This window comes from Eretmochelys imbricata, chromosome 7 (genome assembly GCF_965152235.1).
Source record: "Eretmochelys imbricata isolate rEreImb1 chromosome 7, rEreImb1.hap1, whole genome shotgun sequence".
Lineage (NCBI taxonomy): Eukaryota > Metazoa > Chordata > Testudines > Cheloniidae > Eretmochelys > Eretmochelys imbricata.
This window is the reverse complement of record NC_135578.1, coordinates 60,247,870-60,266,775: the sequence shown is the minus strand read 5'-3', so window position 1 is coordinate 60,266,775 and position 18,906 is coordinate 60,247,870. Positions and strand designations below refer to the sequence as shown.

The following is an 18,906-nucleotide window of genomic DNA, read 5'->3' as shown; positions in this document are numbered from 1 at the left end:
CTGGGAGGATAGAAAATGAGCCCCTACCCCCTCCTGTAGTTCAGTTCTGCCCCCACCACCTATGCCTCCTACGTTGCCATTCTTGTCAACAACTCCTTGGGCTTTGGTGCTAAATCCACCTGTCTCTTCCCAGGGCTGGGCTGACTCCTCTAGCTCAGCAGAGTGCTGGGTGTGTGTGTGTGTTTGTGTTCCTAGTCCCCCATTGCACAGTCACGTTGCTGTGGGGGTCCCGATGGCTACAAGCAGAAACTGCCCTTTCCATGCCTCTTCTGATAAGGAAACTGAAGCCACTGGACACCAGCTCTCCTGGGTGAGAAGAGTCTCCACCCACAGCTGCTGTCTGCCCCTACTAACTCCACCCTTCACTCCACGCCATAACCTTAGCATCATCATTGGCCCTGCTGTTCCCACCCCTGCAGCACTGCCTGAGTACACCACAGCCTCAGCTGCTGTTGTCCTGGCTCCCGCAGCTCATCTCCATGGCTTCTGCCTTGTAGTGGCTTAAATCTGGGCAGCTTGAGTGGATAACAGCCCAGCTGAGTTTGGAGGAAGTTTAACCTGGCACTAACCTTTTCCAGGGAGCAGATAAGCTCAGGCCAAATTATGCTTTCACACTCCAGGCCGTGTGTAAGATTCGTGGGGTATCTCCTGCTGGCAAAGGGAGGGGATGCTCGGCCCCAGGAACTGCTCTGCTTTGAACAGGAGCAGCATGTTCCAGGCCTTTGGGCACCAGCAACGAGAGCCCAGTGCTCCTCTCCCTCCTGTCTGCACAGTCACAGGGACGGGGTGAACGAACTCCTAGACCGGGGGTGGCCAACCTGTGGCTGCGGAGCCGCATGCGGCTCTTCAGAGGTTAATATGCGGCTCCTTGCAAAGACGCCGACTCTGAGGCTGGAGCTACAGATGCTAACATTCCAGTGTGCTGTGGGGTGCTCAATGCTCAACCTCCTGCTCTGCCCCGGGTCCTACCACCACTCCACCCCTTTCCCTGAGACCGCCATGCCCTCGCTCCTCCCCACCAGAGCCTCCTGCTCACTGTGAAACAGCTGATTGTGGCGGGCGGAAGGAGTGGGGAGGGAGGGGGAGGTGCTGATTGGTGGGGCTGCCAGTGGGTGGGAGGTGCTGGGGGCTAAAGCGGGGTAGTGGATGGGGGGCTGCTGATGTATTACTGTGGCTCTTTGGTAATGTTCATTGGTAAATTCTGGCTCCTTCTCAGGCTCAGGTTGGCCACCCCTGTCCTAGACAATGGAGAACTCATGCTATGGCCCAAGAGAGGTGGCTGCCCCTAGGTTTCCCTCAGACTGTATTACCTGGACTTGCTGTTGGTGTCCATGGAGCAGGCTGAGGGGCACAGCACCCAGTTCTATTTTCCCCACACCTTGGGCACAGGCCCATACTGGATACGGGGCCACCAGGCCTTTTCCATGGGCTGACTCCCACCCTAGCAGTGAGAATGTCGCATGTGGTCAGAGCTGAAGTCAAGGCTCACTGGAGAGAATGGAACTCTGCCCATTGCTTTCACCGGGGCTTGTGCGTCACACATTTACACCGCCTGTCTCAGGAGTGTTCGGGGTTTGTGACCTGGCTTGTGGGTCACAACTTTACAGCGGCTGTCTCAGGAGTGTTCGGGGCTTGGGTCACACGTTTACACCACCTGTTTCAGGAGCGACCGGGGTTTGTGGCCTGGCATGTGAGTCACACATTTACGCCACCTGTCTCAGGAGCATCCTGGCTACCATGTTTCTCTCAGGAGCAGACAAAGAAGACAAGCTGCAACCGCAAAGCCCTAACGATAGAGATTTACTTGTTTCTACTGACAGCACTCCATTGCATAGTTAGGTGGCATTTCAGTTCCCTAGTCACCCTCATCCGTGGGGGTGCTGCAGCTCCCAGCGCTGGGTTCAAGCCTACAGCCACCCAGCCTTTAGTCTGATCGCAGGGAGATCAGAGAGACAAGCCACAAAGAGCGGGCACGCCAGCTAGACACAAACTAACCCCTTTCCCTTGGCAACAGCAGGGGACAGAAGGAATTGGAGGTTGAGGAATGAGCTGGAAACCAGAGACCTCCGCATCCTGGCAGCAGGGAGAAGCGAGCGGCATCAGAGCTGAGGCTTGTGCTGGTGGGATTCAGACGTGTCATACAGGCTGAGCAGACGGTCGGCCTCCCGCCAGCCCGACAAAAGGGCCCCATGCGTGGTGGAGTAGAAAGTCCTGTGCGTGGCTTCTCCGGCAAAGAGAACCTGCAGCGGCTGCAATGGGAAGGGCAGATGCAGGCGTGAGCACAGAACAGCACTCGCAAGGTTAATCACGCTGTTCTTAGACTCACGCGGAAAGGTGGCTGCGTGCCCCTTTCAGGGATCATCATCCAGCTTCCCACAGGACGTGTCACGCACACAGAACCAGGGAGGGGGACTACCGGGGTGATCCCCACTGCAGCCACAGCTTTGTACATGCACAGCACTACATATACCACACCTCTCATGGCACTTCCCACGCCGGGTACAGCAAATGTCCCAGTGAGCTGCCCAGGGTCATGGTGCCTATGGCATTTTGTTGAACCGTCCACACGGGCTTTGCTGCAATATACCCATGCCCTGTAGGTTCATTATGGCTGGGGGAGGCCCAGAGCCCACATCCTAGTTTAGCTCTTGATGAATGGGGCTTTGTTAAGCAGTGGATTCCCTGGGTATTTCAATGCCAAGCTGCCCTTCCCATTTTCCTTGGCACATGCGCCAATGCTGCAGCCATTATTCTCGTGCTGTGCTGCAGCAGGGATTGGGCATTTTTGCCCAATCAGCACATCTAGCCCTGCTCACAGTTGACAAATGCCAGCATCTGGTGTGTCATCCATCCCCACATTAGCCCTACCAGAGCTCCGGCTGCACTAGTGCGAGGGGGGAGATTTCCCCAGGGCGGCAAAGCCTGTTGCAATGCCCCATGCTATGCCAGCCAACCAGGGAGAAATGCTCCAAACCGCAGCAGAGGGAGACAATGCAGCAGCTGGGCCCTGACCAGTCAGAACAGAGGGAGCAGCAAGAGACGGTGGGGGAAAACATCAGAAAGGACGGTCACAATCAAACAAAGACAGCTAATTCCCATCTCCAGCCCCGCACGGCAACTGCAGTTGTTCACCCCACAGGCCATGCAGAAGGAACACTGCACTCCTTCGCTACCATACTCAGGTATGAAAACAAACCCATTACCCAGGGGTCAGCTGCATCCTCGGGAAGGGGTTGAGCCAGTGCGTCAATGTCGTTTCCTGAACTGCCGACGGCCACGTAACTGTAGGAGCCTCTGGTATATGGAGCGCTGTGCCACTGAGATCGCAGCACCTTCTTCGGTGGGGCGAGGTGAGGGTTCCCTGAACCACAAACACAGCAGCTGAACACCCGGCAAGGGGGCCTGTATCTCAGAGCACAAGCTGCATTCATAGAGCATCAGGCGCTAGGACCCTGCACAGACATGCAGAGCTGATCTGCAACTCACCCTAGCAACCAGACCAGGTGAGTCACATTAGCTCCAGTTCAGGATTATAACAGGGCTTCAGAGTGAACAACAAGGGGCCATGCAGGAAGGGGTAATTTGGGATCCCACCCAGAGCGTGCTAGCAGATGAGGAGGGGGATAATGCCATCTGCTTACGCATCATTTACAAACTGGGACATGGCTGAAGAGCCCAGCTCACCGTTCCACACCCTACAGGCACCTACCTCCGCAGTCAGCTCTGCGAACCGACGCGGGGCCTCACACTTCAACTAACGCAGCAAAGCTGGAATCTCAATGGCCGCCATCACCCCAGGCAACCTCTTCCTCCACATGGTGGGTGGCTCGCTTCCTACGGTGGGGCTCTGGTGGCGTGGAGCGCTCGGCTTCTGGTTCATGGCCTCCATTTTCAAAGGAGGCTAGTGCTTTGGGGGGCCTCAGCTGGAGGCACCAGGGAGAGGCCTGATTTCCAGAGGGAGGGTGCCCAGCACTTGCTGAAAAGCAGGTCCCTTTAAGGCAAGTCAAACTGAGGCCCCAGGCAGCAAGGCCCCAACATCACTAGTCCCTTTGAAAGCTCAGGCCAATGGACCGAAGAGTTCACATGTGGGCCAGTAGGGGGGTTACCTGCTAGTCTACGGATTACATCTGTTAAGGCCGTAAGAACTTCAGCGTCACTGAGGGTCTCCATGTACTCAGATTCCTTCCCAGCAATAAAGCCACAGAGGACGTGCCCATACCTAAGAAAAGACAGGTGAGCAGCTTCATTCCAGAGAGAGGATCTTCTAGGCATGGGGGGACACTGGTACAGCTAGGTAAATAGCTGGGGGACACAACTCCGCTGAGAGCAAAGACGACTGCTGGGAATGGTGGGAAAGCTGCAGGCCAGCGCTTCAACCAGCAGGGAAACTGAGGCACCGCTGGCAGGTGCTGTGGCCCAAAACTCCCAGGTGCGGTGAGTCACTGGTACAGGTAAGAAATAGCTGTGGGCCTGGACTCTGCTGGGAGCAGGGGAAATATGCTGAGTGAAGAGAGACTGGCACACTTAAGGATGGCTGTGAGCCAGAACTCTGTTGGGAGCAGGGCACACTCAGGGTGGCAAGAGAGCTGCTTTCACGCTTTTAGGGGTGACAGAACCCTTTGAATTAATACTGTGACAACGGAGGGGTGGGTGGAGTGAGTTGGAAGGTCTGATGGGAGACAGTGTAACCTATGCCTGGGCGTTAGGGGCTCTTAGGGTTACAGATGCACTCTGCTGCTGCTTGGCAGAGCTCTGAGCAGCACTGGAGCTGCCTGTCGGCAGACTCAGGAAAGCAACACTGCAACAGTTACACTTGGGCCACACTCAGAAAATTCTCTGTGCTGCTACAAGGGCAAGAACCAAGGGTTTTACATAAACTGGAATGGATGAATCAATTCTACAAGGCCCAGTCAGTAACATTCATTGCCCAGTATTTGGCCCCTGGCATCCTGCCCACTTAGCTGGGTACTGACAGTTCTCAAGGGGCTGAGTGGGTAGACTTTGCTGGATGGCTCCAGTGAGAAAAGGCCACAGTGCTGCCATGAACCAGTCCCCTGAATGACAGGGAAGTGTGGGGCTGGTGTGTGGCATTCTTATAAGCTGAAATGTACCATCTGTTCTAACCCAGAGCACCCCCAGACGCCAGTTACCATGCCCCAACCCAGGCCCCCACATACTGTTCCGGTGGCTGGAGGACTACGAAGCAGGGAAGTTTTCTGAACCAGCCAGCCTGCAGGTCAGTCCCAGCCTCTATCAGAGGAGACTCGTCCTCCCAGACAACCTTGATCAGCTGGCAGTCCGGTGGCCAGAACGGCTGCTCAAACTCCAGGAAGATCTTGTTGTTCGTCCCGAAGCCCAGCTTTCTAATGGCGTCTGCTTTCCGGGGCGGCAGCGGAGGGTCGATAAAGGTCTCATGATGCTCTTTAAGGAACCCTACGAACATAGGCGGTGAGTTATATGGGCCCGTGGTGCCCGCGCTCCACCACTATTCAAGAATGTGGGCCCAGCTCCAACAATGTTTGGGCTTATATTTTACATACATTTTGACGTGAACAATATCTCTGTTCACAGTTGTCCACTGAGCATCGACTTGAAGGGCACGCTTAACTTTATTTCTTAAGGTAGCGCAACCCTGTGTCGTGAAAGCAGGCTAAATTATCAAGGTGCTTTTGCGACGTGCAGGCTTCAGACAGTCTGCAAACACAAAGATGACAATGACGCGGGACTGTGATGCAGACTGGTGTCATTTTCGTCATCGTCTAAGCAGAAGGTTGAAAGTCTGTGTCGTGAATTCACCCACTCCGCACTGTTGCATCTCTTACAAATAAGGCCCTGATCCGGCTTCATTTGAAAGGCGTCCGGATACTGTTTGGGTGCCTGAGGGAAAAAACAGGCAACTTCGGCGGTCTTGGGGGATGATAGTGTTTAGCACAATCCTTGATTATTTTATACTCCCTAAAATAAAGTATATAAGTGGTTGTGTAAGCGTACCACAAAATATAACATATTGAAGCAGGCGAGTGCTGCTGCTGACTTTCCACTTTTAATTGGCCCTCGCAATCTTGTGGCCCCAGCGCGTGTAGCTTCATTTTATGCCTGCAACAAATTCTCGATTTGTAAGACCAGTAATAATGATCAACAATGGATAAATTCTTAATAAAAGTTACCCAGAGAAAAAGAAAAAAAGGGTCATTCATCAAGTGACGGCAAAACGACAAGATAAGAACAGGAGTTTTCAGCAATCTTGGCTATCAAGATTTACGTGCTTGGAGTACAATAGAAAATTAGACAGAGAAAAAACGGTTCTGAAAAGAAGATCTTAATATTGTGTCTGAAGGCTGAACCAACGTTTATTTTCAAGATTGGTTTTACAGCACACAAAAAATCCTCCTGTCACAAGGAAGCAGTAATGAAGCAGGCTGCTCTGCAATCACAGGTAAACGTTTCTGCACTAATGTCAGCAGTTACAGAAAAGAATCACAAGCAGCTAGGAATAAACTACAAATTTGTTTACAGTGTTCAGTACCTACCTCAACAAGGCATAGCATTATGTGGACCTAATGAGAGTGGTTCAAATTTGATGCAGCCCTTGTTGCTTCGCAGCACAGATTCAGAGGAACTGGGACAGTGGCCTAGTCACATAAAATACAAGTGACTGTCACATGAGGTTATTAACGAAATAAGCAAAATGATGGCAATGATGGTGCTAAGAGAAACTGTGCAAAAGATAAAGGCTTTTAAGTTTACGCCATTGTAATGGATGAGACTGCTGAGTCGTCAAGAAAAGAACGAGTAAGTTCTTCTTTAAGGTTCTTTTCTAGCGAAGACTGGGAGATTTATGAGGTGTTTATTGGGTTTTACCAAACTGATGCAATGGATGCTGCTTCTCTTTTCAAAATTGTGGAAGATATGCTTCTCAGGTGTGATTTGCCCTTTTCCAATTGCCGGGGGCAGTGTTACCATGGAGCCAGTAATGTGTCTGGCAAATTTACTGGGGTCCAAGCCACAGTGAAGGATCAAGAGCGGAATTTGTGCATTGTGCTGCACATTCCCTTAACCCTGCTACGCCGGATGCCCTGCATCCAGAATGTCGTGATATGTTTTCAATGGTGAAAGGTCTCATCAATGCCTTCAGGGAGTCACCAAAGCATATCGCAGCATTCAGAGAAAAGGGGAGCCTTCTTTACGACCATTGTGCCCAACAAGATGGACACTAAGGATCAGCAGCGTTAAATCACTGTTCAACAACTATGAGGCCATGATCAACTGCCTGGATGAATTTAGTCACTCTTCAGATGAATTTGGCTCAAAATGCAGTGGATTCTCGAAGCAAATTCAATCTTTTTCAACGCACCTCACACTAACAGTTCTTGTGAAATGCATGGGTTCTGTAGAAAACGTTAATGCAAAAATTCAAAACCTAAACATGTCATTGGCAAGCGTTATGAAGAAAGTTGGCCTGTTGCAAGAGGTGCAAGTGGGATGAGCACCAACTCATCATACAGTCACTTCTGGGAAACAACAGGAGAGAAGGCAAGAAATCTTTATTTAGATGATCCCACATTCCCGAGAAAAAACAAGCCACCAAGATGGCTTGACCAAGGAAGCCTTCCTCACACTTTCAGTGACCCCAAACAGTATTTTCATCAAATATATGTCAGGATCATTTATGCTTGCAAAGCTGTCATTGAACAGGGGTTTTCAATGGAAAGCTTTACATTCCCAGTAAAACTGGAGAAGCATATAACTGATGCAGTAAATGGCTTGAAATGGGACAGTGTCCCAATAAGTGAAGCTTTCCATGGTGACATTAACACGGAGAGGCTCTCTCTTCATTTAGAAACGTTGAGTGATATTTGCAGATCGAGAAATTGCCAGCTTAATTCCGTGAGCAAAGTGAAGCAATTTCTGAAACAAAATGAAGGCTTGAGTGACATGTCAAAAGTTACAACTCTCCTGAAATTGTGCTACGCAATTCCGACTACAACCTGCACCGCTGAGTGATCATTCAATTTCCCGTGCAGACTGAAAAATTATTTGCGAACAACAATGGGCCAAGAATGTCTAAATCACTTGGCATTTCTGCACATTCATAAGAACTCTGCCTCTGAACTGGACATTGCAAGTCTCCTGGATGACTTCTTTTCAAGAACCGAACAATGACAAAAAGTGTTTGCTGCCTCCTGAATGCTGGAGAAGGGATCTGACCCAGAGGAGAGAGCAGGACCACGCCAGACAGGCTAGTTTTAATCCCCAGACTGACTGCAGTTAGTCCTGCCCCTGCTTGGCTGGGGGCGGGGCAGGAAGCCATCAATCCGGGGCCCTGCCAGCAGGGAGACAATGGGCTTGGGCCATGTTTTGCTCCTGTAGGACAGGTAGAGGCAGAAAGAGTTTTAAGGGAAGGGGTTCTTCGCTGGAGAGATAGCAGGGGTGTTCAGTTTGGGGGAGCACTCCTTGGCTAGCTGAGATGTGGATGGGGCATTCTCAGCCCTTCACACACTCAGCTGGGGTGTGGAGAGCTTCCTTCTATAGTGCTGGGCTGAAACGGGCGACAAACAGCACTTTTAAACAGCTCAGAGTACCAAGGCTTTCCCCTTAACCAGCCAGCAGGCACTGCCTGGAGGCCCTGCCAGGGTGGGCAGGACCCAAACATCCCAGCCTCCTGCACTCCTCCCAGAGCAGCAAACATGGCCACCACCCTTGCTCTTCCTCGGCAGGTCCCCTCAGCTCTCACGCAGCTGCTCCACACCCTTGCCAAGAGCCACTCAGCACGGCTGACATCTCATTGTCTCTCTCCCTCGCTGAGCAGCATGTGCTCCACCCCCTGACCTTCCCAAGCCCACCGGGGTTTCAGTTCCCCTAGTATGTGGTGAACTGGCACATCCTGGTTGACAGCCATCTGTCCTCGCTCAGATCACACCCAGCTTGGCAGCGGGGTCAATTCCTGGGCTTGGTCTGAGAAAGTTAATCTGCTGCTGTCCCTGGCACTGCTGCAGCAGCCACAGCCAGCGATCCTGCCCCTCATGGTGCCCTTCGCAGAGCTGCCTCCAAGCCCCTTGTTGGATGGGCTCCACCTCACCTGGGCACCGGCACACTGAGACAGACTGCAAAAGGGGAGCTGGCCCCTCTCCTTGGTCTCTGCTACAGAGAGCAGATTGACCCATACACTCCTCCTGGCAGCCTTACCAGCCATCCCAGCACGCTCTAAGTCTTGGCTCTTTAAAAAAGCCACAAGCATTGTTTGAAGCGGCCATGGCCACTTCTCTGCTCTGGATACATGGCTGCGATAGCCCGGGGTCCTTCGTCATTAACCACCCAGGCCTCTGTATAACTGAGCACGGCATGGATGCCACCCGGCACCAAGGTCTCGGCCTCATCCACAGCCTGAGCGTATGGTTGCTGCAAGGAGACCAGGTCAGGACAGAGGGACCTGGCCGAGCTCCACACCCATCCAATTGCTCCTGGGGGTCAGTTCTGGTCCTGGGCCGTTGGCTGGGAGAACTCCATCCCTGCGCTGCTCAGCTGCTCCTGCGGGGCTCTCAGTGCCCCTGCTGCAGCAGGACAGAGCTGGCGAGGGTGGGCGTGGCTGGCAAAGCCCAGAGCCACATGTTTGGTGCGTGCTGAACAGGGTGGATAAAAATCAGTGATTTTTTTTTTAAAAAAATCGATTTTTTAATGGATTTTATTTAAATTGGATTTTTTTGATAAAATGCTTTTTGAGGAAAAAAACTATCTAAAAATAGTTTTAATTAAGATACATTATAGCTCAAAGACATCTCGTCATGGAATAAGGATTATAAATTCTAATTCTATAGTATGAGACAATATATTCATGTAATGATTAAGAAAAATTTTGTAAATGAGTTTCAATAGTTCATGGATTAGGGACCCAATCTTATGGGGTTCCAGGGGCTTCTGTATAGATTATCTAGGTTAATCTTTCTATCTACCCAATGGGACTCAGGGTTCAGTCTAGAAGATACCATCAGAGATGCTTAGTTTTGCAGTTCTCAAACTGGATTTGTCTCTCCAGAGATAACATGCTTGTTAACAGCAAAAATATTTTTAAATAAATAAATAGAGGTGAGAAATAACAGACCGCAACCCTATTGTTCCTCTGCAAATTTGTGTACACAGAGTCAATCCCTTACCTCTCTCTAAAAGTGCAAAGTTTCTAAAAGTTCAATGAATAGAAGATTGTTGGGGGCGGAATAGACCTGGACAAGGAGATGAAGTCTGGAGATAAATGTGAGAAGGGAGGGACAGGCAACAGAAACAAAAGGGAAACTGTTTGAGCAGCATATTCCAGAAGTCTCGAGGTCTTTCTGAGTGTAGCCTTCATTGATTTGAGATCTACCATACCATTCTCCCACTAGAAGGGAAAACCTATACTGGCAGCAGGCCGTAAAAGAGACCCAGTTTGGGAATATTTTAATGAAGTTCCTCTACCTGTGGGTAAAACAGGCATGTGTGCAAAATGCAAACAAAGAAATGCAAGGCCTGGTTTCCCCATGAAACATCACGAGAAGTGTTCGTTCTCAGGAGGAAGCTGCGCTGAAGATGATGAAAGGAAGATGTCTGCACATGCAGGATCTTCAGGTTGGTAACAACCAACAAGAAGGCACTTTTATGTAGAAATCCATGATGAAATCCGAGTCTCCCTAACTAGTGATTTAAATCATGATTTAAATCAATTTGATTTAAATCAAATCCACCCTGGTGCTGAAGCAGCAGGCACAACAGGTGCCCAGGCGCTGAATCTGCAGGCGCCTCATTGTCGCAGGGCACAAGCCCTTGCTGTGGCCACTGCGACTCAGTGCTGGTGTCTGCGATCATCTGGGAAAGGGCAGGCCTGGATGGTAGGAACCACTGGGCCAAGATGGACAATCCATCAAGGGGCCTCCAAAGGTGAGGCTGTCTCCAGAGCCCTTGGTGAGATGTGCAGCCGCGTCTCTGTCCTCAGGGGCCCTGCACACTGGTTCTCTGAACTGGGGGATGCAGTGGAGCTCCCACGTCCGCCCCCTGCAGGAACCAGCTGCTGCATTACCGATTGGGTTCGCCCAGCATCAGGGCAGAGATCTGGGTGCCCTTCCTGGCGAGCCCTCCCCATGGGAAGCCTCCCAAGTCTGACCAGCTGGAAGGCCTTTCCCTCAGTCCCACAGGGTGCACAAGGGCTGCCCCCATTTATCCTGCCACCCCCTCCGGGTGTGGGTGCTGGAATGCCGTACTGCCCAGCTTGTACTCTCTGCGCAGCTGGGCATGGGCCCCTCAGCTTCTTCAGGAGCTACAGAGATGCTACCCAAGGGTCTTTCTCCTCCTGGGTTTTGACACTGGAGGTTTGGGTCTTCTCTGCCCTGAAGACTCCCTGGGGCCAGGAGATCTAGCAAAGCGCATCCCAGGGGACAGGTGAGCGAGGGGAATGGGGTCTGTCAGACTGATCAAAGCCGGCTCGTGCTCGTCTTACAATGCACTGAAATTTGGTTTCTCTTGCACAGAACCCCTTGGTGGGGGAGGTGAGGCTGGGTTATTACCAGAGCTCCTTCCTCCCCGGCATAACACCCCACAATAGGGTTTCACCAGGGCTCGGTCTGGGAGGATGGACAATGCCACAGCTGGGATGTCAGACAGCTGGGAGCTGCCCTTCCCGCGGGCAGCAGACAGGCCAGCGAGTCCTGGTAGGGCAGGGCCCGGCCAAGCCAGCCCACGGGGCAGTGTCTGATTCACCAGAGAGGGGCCACGGTGGGAACAGCTGGGAGTGAGGCGCTCGGGAGCAAGGGGGGGGCGCAAGGCGGTTCACCTAGAGGCACTGTGACGATGACGTGATCTGCCAGGAACCTCTCGCCGTCCTCGCACTCCACCTGGACTGGGAACGTCCGCCCCTCTTGGCTCTCCTCCCGGTAGGAGCCACCCCAGCGAACTGCTGTCACTGGCTTGTGGAACACCACGCTCTCCTTGGGCAGCGAGGTCAGCATGCAGTCTGGCAGGCCTCCATAGCCGCTGCGGGAGAGGAAGTGCCCAGCATCAGCCTGGGCCTCGCTGGGGGGCCACTGGCCTCCTCCCCAAGCTCAGACAGACCCACACGCAAGTTCAGCTGCCTCCCCACAGGGAAAGGCCCAGAGCAGCCCCAGTGCCCCAGACCAGGCTTAGGAGAGAGGGGCAGCAGAGTGGGCTTTAATTCACACCCTCTCTGCCACGGGCCTGGCTCCCCTTGGGGAGCCTGACACCCCCTCACTGCCTCCGTTGCTGCTGGAGTTGCCCTGGACTACTGGGGTGCCCCAGCACATGGGCGAGTGTATGACTGCTGGGCTCCCTCTGTGCGGGGCAGACCAGAGAAATACCTGGAGAGGGGTGAGGGAGACAGACACACGGATGGGCACACGCACGCCAGCAGGAGACTCAACTTCCTAGGAAGGTGGAGGGTGGGGGTCTCTCTTTTTACGGGCAGTGTGCCCCAAAACGGCACCACCACAAGGGCTGCGGGCACCTGGGGCTCTGCACCCTGCCGCCCAGTGAGCTGGTAGTGTTATTATCACTTTGCACAGACATAGGGGACAAGCTAAGCATCTGGCAATGCAGGATAACACGAGCCCACCCTGGACAAGCGAGAGGTCACCCGTGCCTGCTGAGCGGCACTAAGCCCTCGGCTCAGCAAACCGCACCCCGCGCTGCCCTCTGGGACAACGACACAAACAACACTGCAACAAGGTCACTGCTTCTTGAGCAGCCAGGGCCCTGCTCCCAGCTGTCTGCAAACACAGCACTGTGGAAACACTCCCCTGCCTGCATTTCCCGTTTTAAGGGCTCGGAAAAGAGCTCCCAGCTCCTCCTAAACAAGGGACACAGCTCCTGTTATGCTGGGCCCAATGCAACACCTGCAAGAGCCTTTCCCACTGCCTTCCATGGGAGAAAGCCCCGCCCACCTTCACCTTTCCAGCTCCAGGCTCAGGCGGGGCCAGCTGGGACTGTGCAGGCTCCCTGCACTGCGGCCTAGGAGCCAGTTCTTTGCTCTGAAGGGCCATTTTTAAAAGCAGAGGCTGGGTTGTTTGCAGAGCCTGGAAGGGGGAGCTGGATTTTCCCACTCCACGGGACTCTACTTATGATGGGCGGACGCTGCGCCAGGTCACTCTCAAACCCTGCAAGCACTGAGAAAGCGCAACCAGCCCCAGCTTGCCCTACTCACCCAGGGAAGGTGCAGTCCAGGCCGGGGAGCATGGCATACTCCCCAAAGGGCCCCAGCGCCACGTGATCCATGCTGTGGGTCCCACACACGCAGCACTCCAGCTTGAAGTACGTGTTAAGGACAGCCAGCTTCAGCCACTTGGTTTCGTCATCGTCCGTCCACTCCTTCACCTGCTGGGCGATCTCCTTCCGCAGATACTCGCCCACACTGGGCACGGAGACCTGCGGCACGTGCAGGAACTCACGCGTCTGGTCCAGCAGGGTGGAGAACAGGTTCCTCACCCCCTCCCCCAGCTTTGGGGTCAGGACTCGTCCCGCGTTGGAGTAGAAAACCGTGGGCAGGAAGGGGTGGCCCCCCACCTCAATCTGCTGGTTCTCTTCGGACATGGCTTCCTCGTCCAGCAGCCCGTAGTCGGACGCCAGCTTGAAAACAGGGTTCTCCTTGGAGGGTCCATGGATCCAGTGTGCGCCCATCTCCACCACTTCACTCCCTAGGAGGCAGGGGAAACATTACACAGCACTGGCACAGACTCACCCAGCCTGCTGCCCCCCAGCCTGCTGCCCCCCCGCCTGGCACAGCTCCCCAACTCCCTGTCCCAGGGATGCCACCCCCCAGCCTGGCACAGACTCGCCCAGCCTGCTGCCCCCCCGCCTGCTGCTCCCCCGCCTGGCACAGCTCCCCAACTCCCTGTCCCAGGGATGCCACCCCCCAGCCTGGCACAGACTCACCCAGCCTGCTGCCCCCCAGCCTGCTGCCCCACCCGCCTGGCACAGCTCCCCAACTCCCTGTCCCAGGGATGCCACCCCCCAGCCTGGCACAGACTCACCCAGCCTGCTGCCCCCCAGCCTGCTGCCCCACCCGCCTGGCACAGCTCCCCAACTCCCTGTCCCCGGGATGCCACCCCCCAGCCTGGCACAGACTCACCCAGCCTGCTACTCCCCCCCCCCCAGCAGAGAACCCCAACCCTGTACCCCAGAGATGCTGCCCCAGAGCCTGGTGCACACACACACAGCCAGGCGCAGGGACACTGCCCCCACAATAGGTCTCATCCTGGTCTCTAACAGGGAGGGGGGAGGGTTAAGAAGCACCCAGAGTGGTTGTTCTCACTAGTCATGATCAGGGTGCACGTTCCCAGGAGGGGATCATTCCCCCCCCAGGCCACTCAAAGGCAGAGCCAGGTTTCTGTGTCAAAGAGCCCCGGGGGAATCCCCTCACCCACCCACTGACACATGCTGGGCCGCAGAGCAAGAGGCAGCTGGACGCAGAGGGGCGCTGTCCCAGAGCCTGCCACACCAGCCTGCTGTCCCCGCGTCTGGACCAGCTCGCCAGTGCCCTGCCCCAGGAAGCCACACCCCGGCACAGCCGCCGGGTGGGTCGGGGCCCAGCTCCCCGCGGGGCCCGGCGGGTACCGAATGGCTGGGAGCGGACGCGGCCCCCGGCCCGGCCCGTGGACTCCAGCAGGCGCAGGTGGGGGAAGGCTCGGGAGCTGGAGAGCCGCTGCGCAGCGCCGAGCCCCGCCAGCCCCGCGCCCACCACCAGCACCCGGGGTCGGGCCCCGCCAGCCGCCTCCATCCCGCGGAACTCAGCAGCGCCCGCCGCCTCCGGGAGCCGCCTCCTCCGGGCCGGCCCTTCGCCGCCTCCTGCCCCGCCCCAATCCTCCGTCCCATGTGATGCGTGGGACTGAGAGAGGGGCAGCCCGGGGCGGGGGCAGAGCCTTTCTCCTCACCCAGCACCGACCAGCGGGAACTCAGCTGGGGCACGCATGGTGTCCTGGCGGTGTCAGACCCAGCGCCCGCAGCCTGCTCCCCAGGGCGCGTGATTCCACACACAGCAGCAGCCACAGCCCTTTAGTGGGAGCAGACTTTAGCTCAGACCGAACCCATGTCATGTCCGTCTAAGGGAGAGCACAGAGTGCGTGCCTGGCCAGAGTGGGCCCGGGCTCTGCAATGCACAAACAGTTAAAGAGCAATAAGTCACCAGGGCCAGATCGCAGTCACCCAAGAGTTCTGAAGACACTCAAATGTGAAATTGCAGAGCCACTAACGGAAGTCTCAAAAAGAAAAGGAGGACCTGTGGCACCTTAGAGACTAACCAATTTATTTGAGAGACGAACCAATTTATTTGAGCATAAGCTGTAGCTCACGAAAGCTTATGCTTAAATAAACTGGTTAGTCTCTAAGGTGCCACAAGTACTCCTTTTCTTTTTGCGAATACAGACTAACACGGCTGCTACTCTGAAACCTAACGGAAGTCTGTAACCTATTGTTTAAATCAGCTTGTGTGTCAGATGACTGGAGGATAGCTGATGTGATGCCAATTTTTAAAAAGGGCTTCAGAGGCAGTACCGGATTTACCATGGTGCCACTGGCACTACGGGACTGGGCCCAGAGTCAGAAGGGGCCCCGGCCAGCCTGATCCCCCAGCTGGCTGAGCGTGTCAGAAAAGCTGCCCCCACCCCTACTCCGCCCCACCCCATCTCTTCCCACTCCGTTCTGCCCCAGCCTGGGGAGGAGATGGAGCGGAGCGGTGTGGGAGGCCAGCGGGAAGGGGTGTGGGATGGGGAAGAGAAAGGGATGAGGGAAGCGGGGGCAGGGGGAAGAGGCGGGGGGAAGGAAGGGGGTGAGATGGAATGGTGGGGAAGGGAAGGGATGGGGAAGAGAAGAGAATGAGGAAAGCGGGAGCCCAGCATGCGGCATCCCCTTGGCAAAAGCTGGGGCTCCTCTGTTAAGCAGGCCTATCGAACCCTCACCCTGACCAGCCCCACCTCCACGGCATCTGTACCACCCCAATGAGCCTCCCCAGATACCCTCCCCACTGAGCCCCAACCACCTGCACCTGGACCCCCACCCAAATGAGCCCCACCTCCCCTGCACCTAGACCCTGCCACTGAGTCCCAAACAGCTTCACCTGGATCCCCTACAGAGTCCCATTGCCCCTGCACCTGGAACCCCGCAATGAGCTTCTGTGCATCCAGATCCCCCACTGAGCCACCCACACCCAGACTGCCCCACAGAGAACTCTCTTACCCCCACCTGGATCCCCCCACACTAAGTCCCTCCACACTTGGATCCTGCTGCCGGGCTGAGCCTGCTCACCCACACCTGGTGCGCCTGGCACGGGGGGCAGGGCCCCAGGGTGTTTCTGGGGCAGGCCTGGCCCTTGCACTGTCAGGGTCAGGTGCAGCCTCACTGCCGAATCCCTGTCCCAGGGTGGGGTGGGGGGAGGTTGCAGGGTAATCTCCCACCTCCATGCAGCCAGTGGCCTGTGCTCCCCACTTCCATGTTGGAGCCTCCACATCTATTTATTGACAAATAAAATTTGCAGAATTTTAAAATACTGTGGGCAGAATTTTAATTTTTGGTGCAGAATTCCCTCAGGAATATGGGGTACTGTGCAGCTGTGATGGTGGGACTGTGAGGAAGGTGGTGGGCAGGTCTATGGGTGGGGGGCACTGGGCAAGCGGTGTGGTGTACAGAGTGCTGTGCAGTTGTGGTGGGAGGCCAGCGGGAAGGGGTGTGGGATGGGGTGGGGGCTGGGCATAGAGATCTGTGGTGGAGGTCTCTGGGCGAGGGGGCGCTGGGCATAAGGGTGGGGCACTGGGCAAGGGGCCAGTGTGGTGCGGGCCCTCCCTGAAGGGGATGGGGGATGCTGGCAGCACAGGGCTGGGCAGGCCAGTGTGCGTCTGGCAGCTACAGGTTCGTAAACAGTGCCCTCCTGCTGGGCTGTGCAGAGCGGGGCAGCTCCTGCTGTGCCATGCCTCATTGCCCACAGCCTGCCCTCACTCTGGAGACTGACCATCCCGCCCCCCTGCACCTTGCCCCATGAAGGCCCACAAATATGTTTGGCGCTGGGCCCACAAAAAGTTTATCCGGCCCTGTCCAGAGGTGATCCCGGCAATTACAGGCCTGTAAGCCTGACTTCAGTACCGGACAAATTGGTTGAAACTATAATAAAAAACAATATTGTCAGACGTATAGATGAACATAATTTGTTGAGGAAGAGTCAACATGGTGTTAATAAAGGGAAATCATGCCTCACCAATTTACTAGAATTCTTTGAGGGGGTCAACAAGCATGTGGACCAAGGGGATCCAGTGGACATAATGTACTTAGATTTTCAGTAAAACCTTTCACAAGGTCCCTCACCAGAGGCTCTTACGCAAAGTAAGCTGCCATGGGATAAGAGGGAAGGTGATCTTATGGATTGGTAACTGGTTAAAAGATAGGAAACAATGGATAGGTATAAATGGTCAGTTTTCAGAATGGAGAGCGGTAAATAGGGGTGTCTCTCAGGGGTCTGTACTGGGACCAGTCCTATTCGACATATTCATAAATGATCTGGAAAAAGGGGTAAACAGTGAGGTGGCAAAATTTGCAGATGATACAAAATTACTAAAGATAGTTAAGACCCAGCAGACTGTGAAGAGCTACAAAAGGAACTTTCAAAACTGGGCAACTGGGCAACAAAATGGCAGATGAAATTTAATGTTGATAAATCCAAAGTAATGCACATTGGAAAACATAATCCCAACTATACATATAAAATGATGGGGTCTAAATTAGCTGTTACCACTCAAGAAAGAGATCTTGGAGTCATTGTGGATAGTTCTCTGAAAACGTCTGCTCAATGTGCAGCAGCAGTCAAAAAAGCAAACGCAATGCTGGGACTAATTAAGAAAGGGATAGGTAATAGGACAGAAAATATCATGTTGCCTCTATATAAATCCATGGTATGCCCACACCTTGAATACTGCATGCAGATGTGGACGTCCCATCTCAAAAAAGATATATTGGAATGGGAAAAGGTTCAGAAAAGGGCAACAAAAATTATTAGGGGGATGGAACGGCTTCCGTATGACGAGACTGGGACTTTTCAGCTTGGAAAAGAGATGGCTAAGGCAGGGGTGAAAGTAACTTAAAGGATTTACCAGTACTAGGGAGTCCTGAGGAGGGGGAAGGGCCTCAACCGGAAGAGGCGTGGCCTCTACTGGAAGAGGCGGGGCCTTTAAATCCCCAGGCCCCTTTAACTTTAAAGGCCCGGGGCTAGGGCTGTTGTAGCAGCAGCTGGGAGCCCCGGGCCAGGGGGAGGGCAGGGTTACCTTTCAAACAGTGGTGCTGGAACACTTTTACTAATGGGGGTGCTGAAAGCCAGCCTTCTTACCTCTGTCCGCTCTCCCTACCCCCCACCCCCTGGAGAAGGGCCGTGTCTACGGGAGGGCGGGTCCTGGACAGGGGTAAGGGGGCCAAGGCTGGGGGTGGAGGCGGGGCCAGCAGCTGGGATCTCGGGGGCGTGGGGCAGCAGTTGGGATCCCGGGCATGGGGCCGGGAGCGGAGCCCCAGGTACGGGGCCAACAACCAGGACCCTGCATTGGGGGCCAGAAGCAGAGTCCCCCGTAAAACCTGGGGGTACTGTAGCACCCCCCGCACTCCTAGTTCCCACATGTACATGTGCGGTACTCCTCTGTGTGTGTGTGTGTGTGTGTGTGTGTGTGCGCACGCATGTGTGGTACTCCTGTGTGTGTGTGTGTGCATTTGTGCAGTACTCTGTGTGGGGGGGTGTGCGTGTGCGTGGGGCTTACTCTTCTGCGTGTGCGTGTGTGTGTGTGCCCGGTAATCCTCTGCGTGTGTGTGTACAGGTGTACTCCCTCTGTGTCTGTCTGTATGCATGTGTACTCCCTCTGTGTGTGTGTGCGTGCACACGTGTGTGTGGTACTCTGTGTGTGTGCA

General features: G+C 54.6%; 1 protein-coding gene across 1 annotated transcript; it reads right to left on the bottom strand.

The window, feature by feature from the left end:
* Positions 1 to 1,783: 1,783 nt before the first annotated feature.
* On the bottom strand, positions 1,784 to 14,799 carry PAOX (polyamine oxidase). The gene is made up of 7 exons (XM_077821783.1): positions 14,590 to 14,799; positions 13,181 to 13,670; positions 11,798 to 11,997; positions 5,178 to 5,433; positions 4,107 to 4,219; positions 3,204 to 3,361; positions 1,784 to 2,249 (listed from the first exon to the last, which is right to left on the bottom strand). The coding sequence occupies exons 1-7, from the start codon at positions 14,750 to 14,752 to the stop codon at positions 2,100 to 2,102; spliced, it is 1,530 nt and encodes a 509-aa protein (XP_077677909.1). The 5' UTR covers positions 14,753 to 14,799; the 3' UTR covers positions 1,784 to 2,099.
* Positions 14,800 to 18,906: the final 4,107 nt, after the last annotated feature.

Bases quoted from the DNA above. Each gene is read 5' to 3' on its own strand.
- PAOX (XM_077821783.1), bottom strand. From the start codon at position 14,752: ATGGAGGCGGCTGGCGGGGCCCGACCCCGGGTGCTGGTGGTGGGCGCG. The intron at 5,434-11,797 runs GTGAACCGCCTT...CTATGTTCGTAG, and splicing joins CATCGTCACAGTGCCTCTAG to GGTTCCTTAAAGAGCATCAT. The intron at 3,362-4,106 runs GTAACCCCCCTA...TTTGTGGTTCAG, and splicing joins TGTAATCCGTAGACTAGCAG to GGAACCCTCACCTCGCCCCA.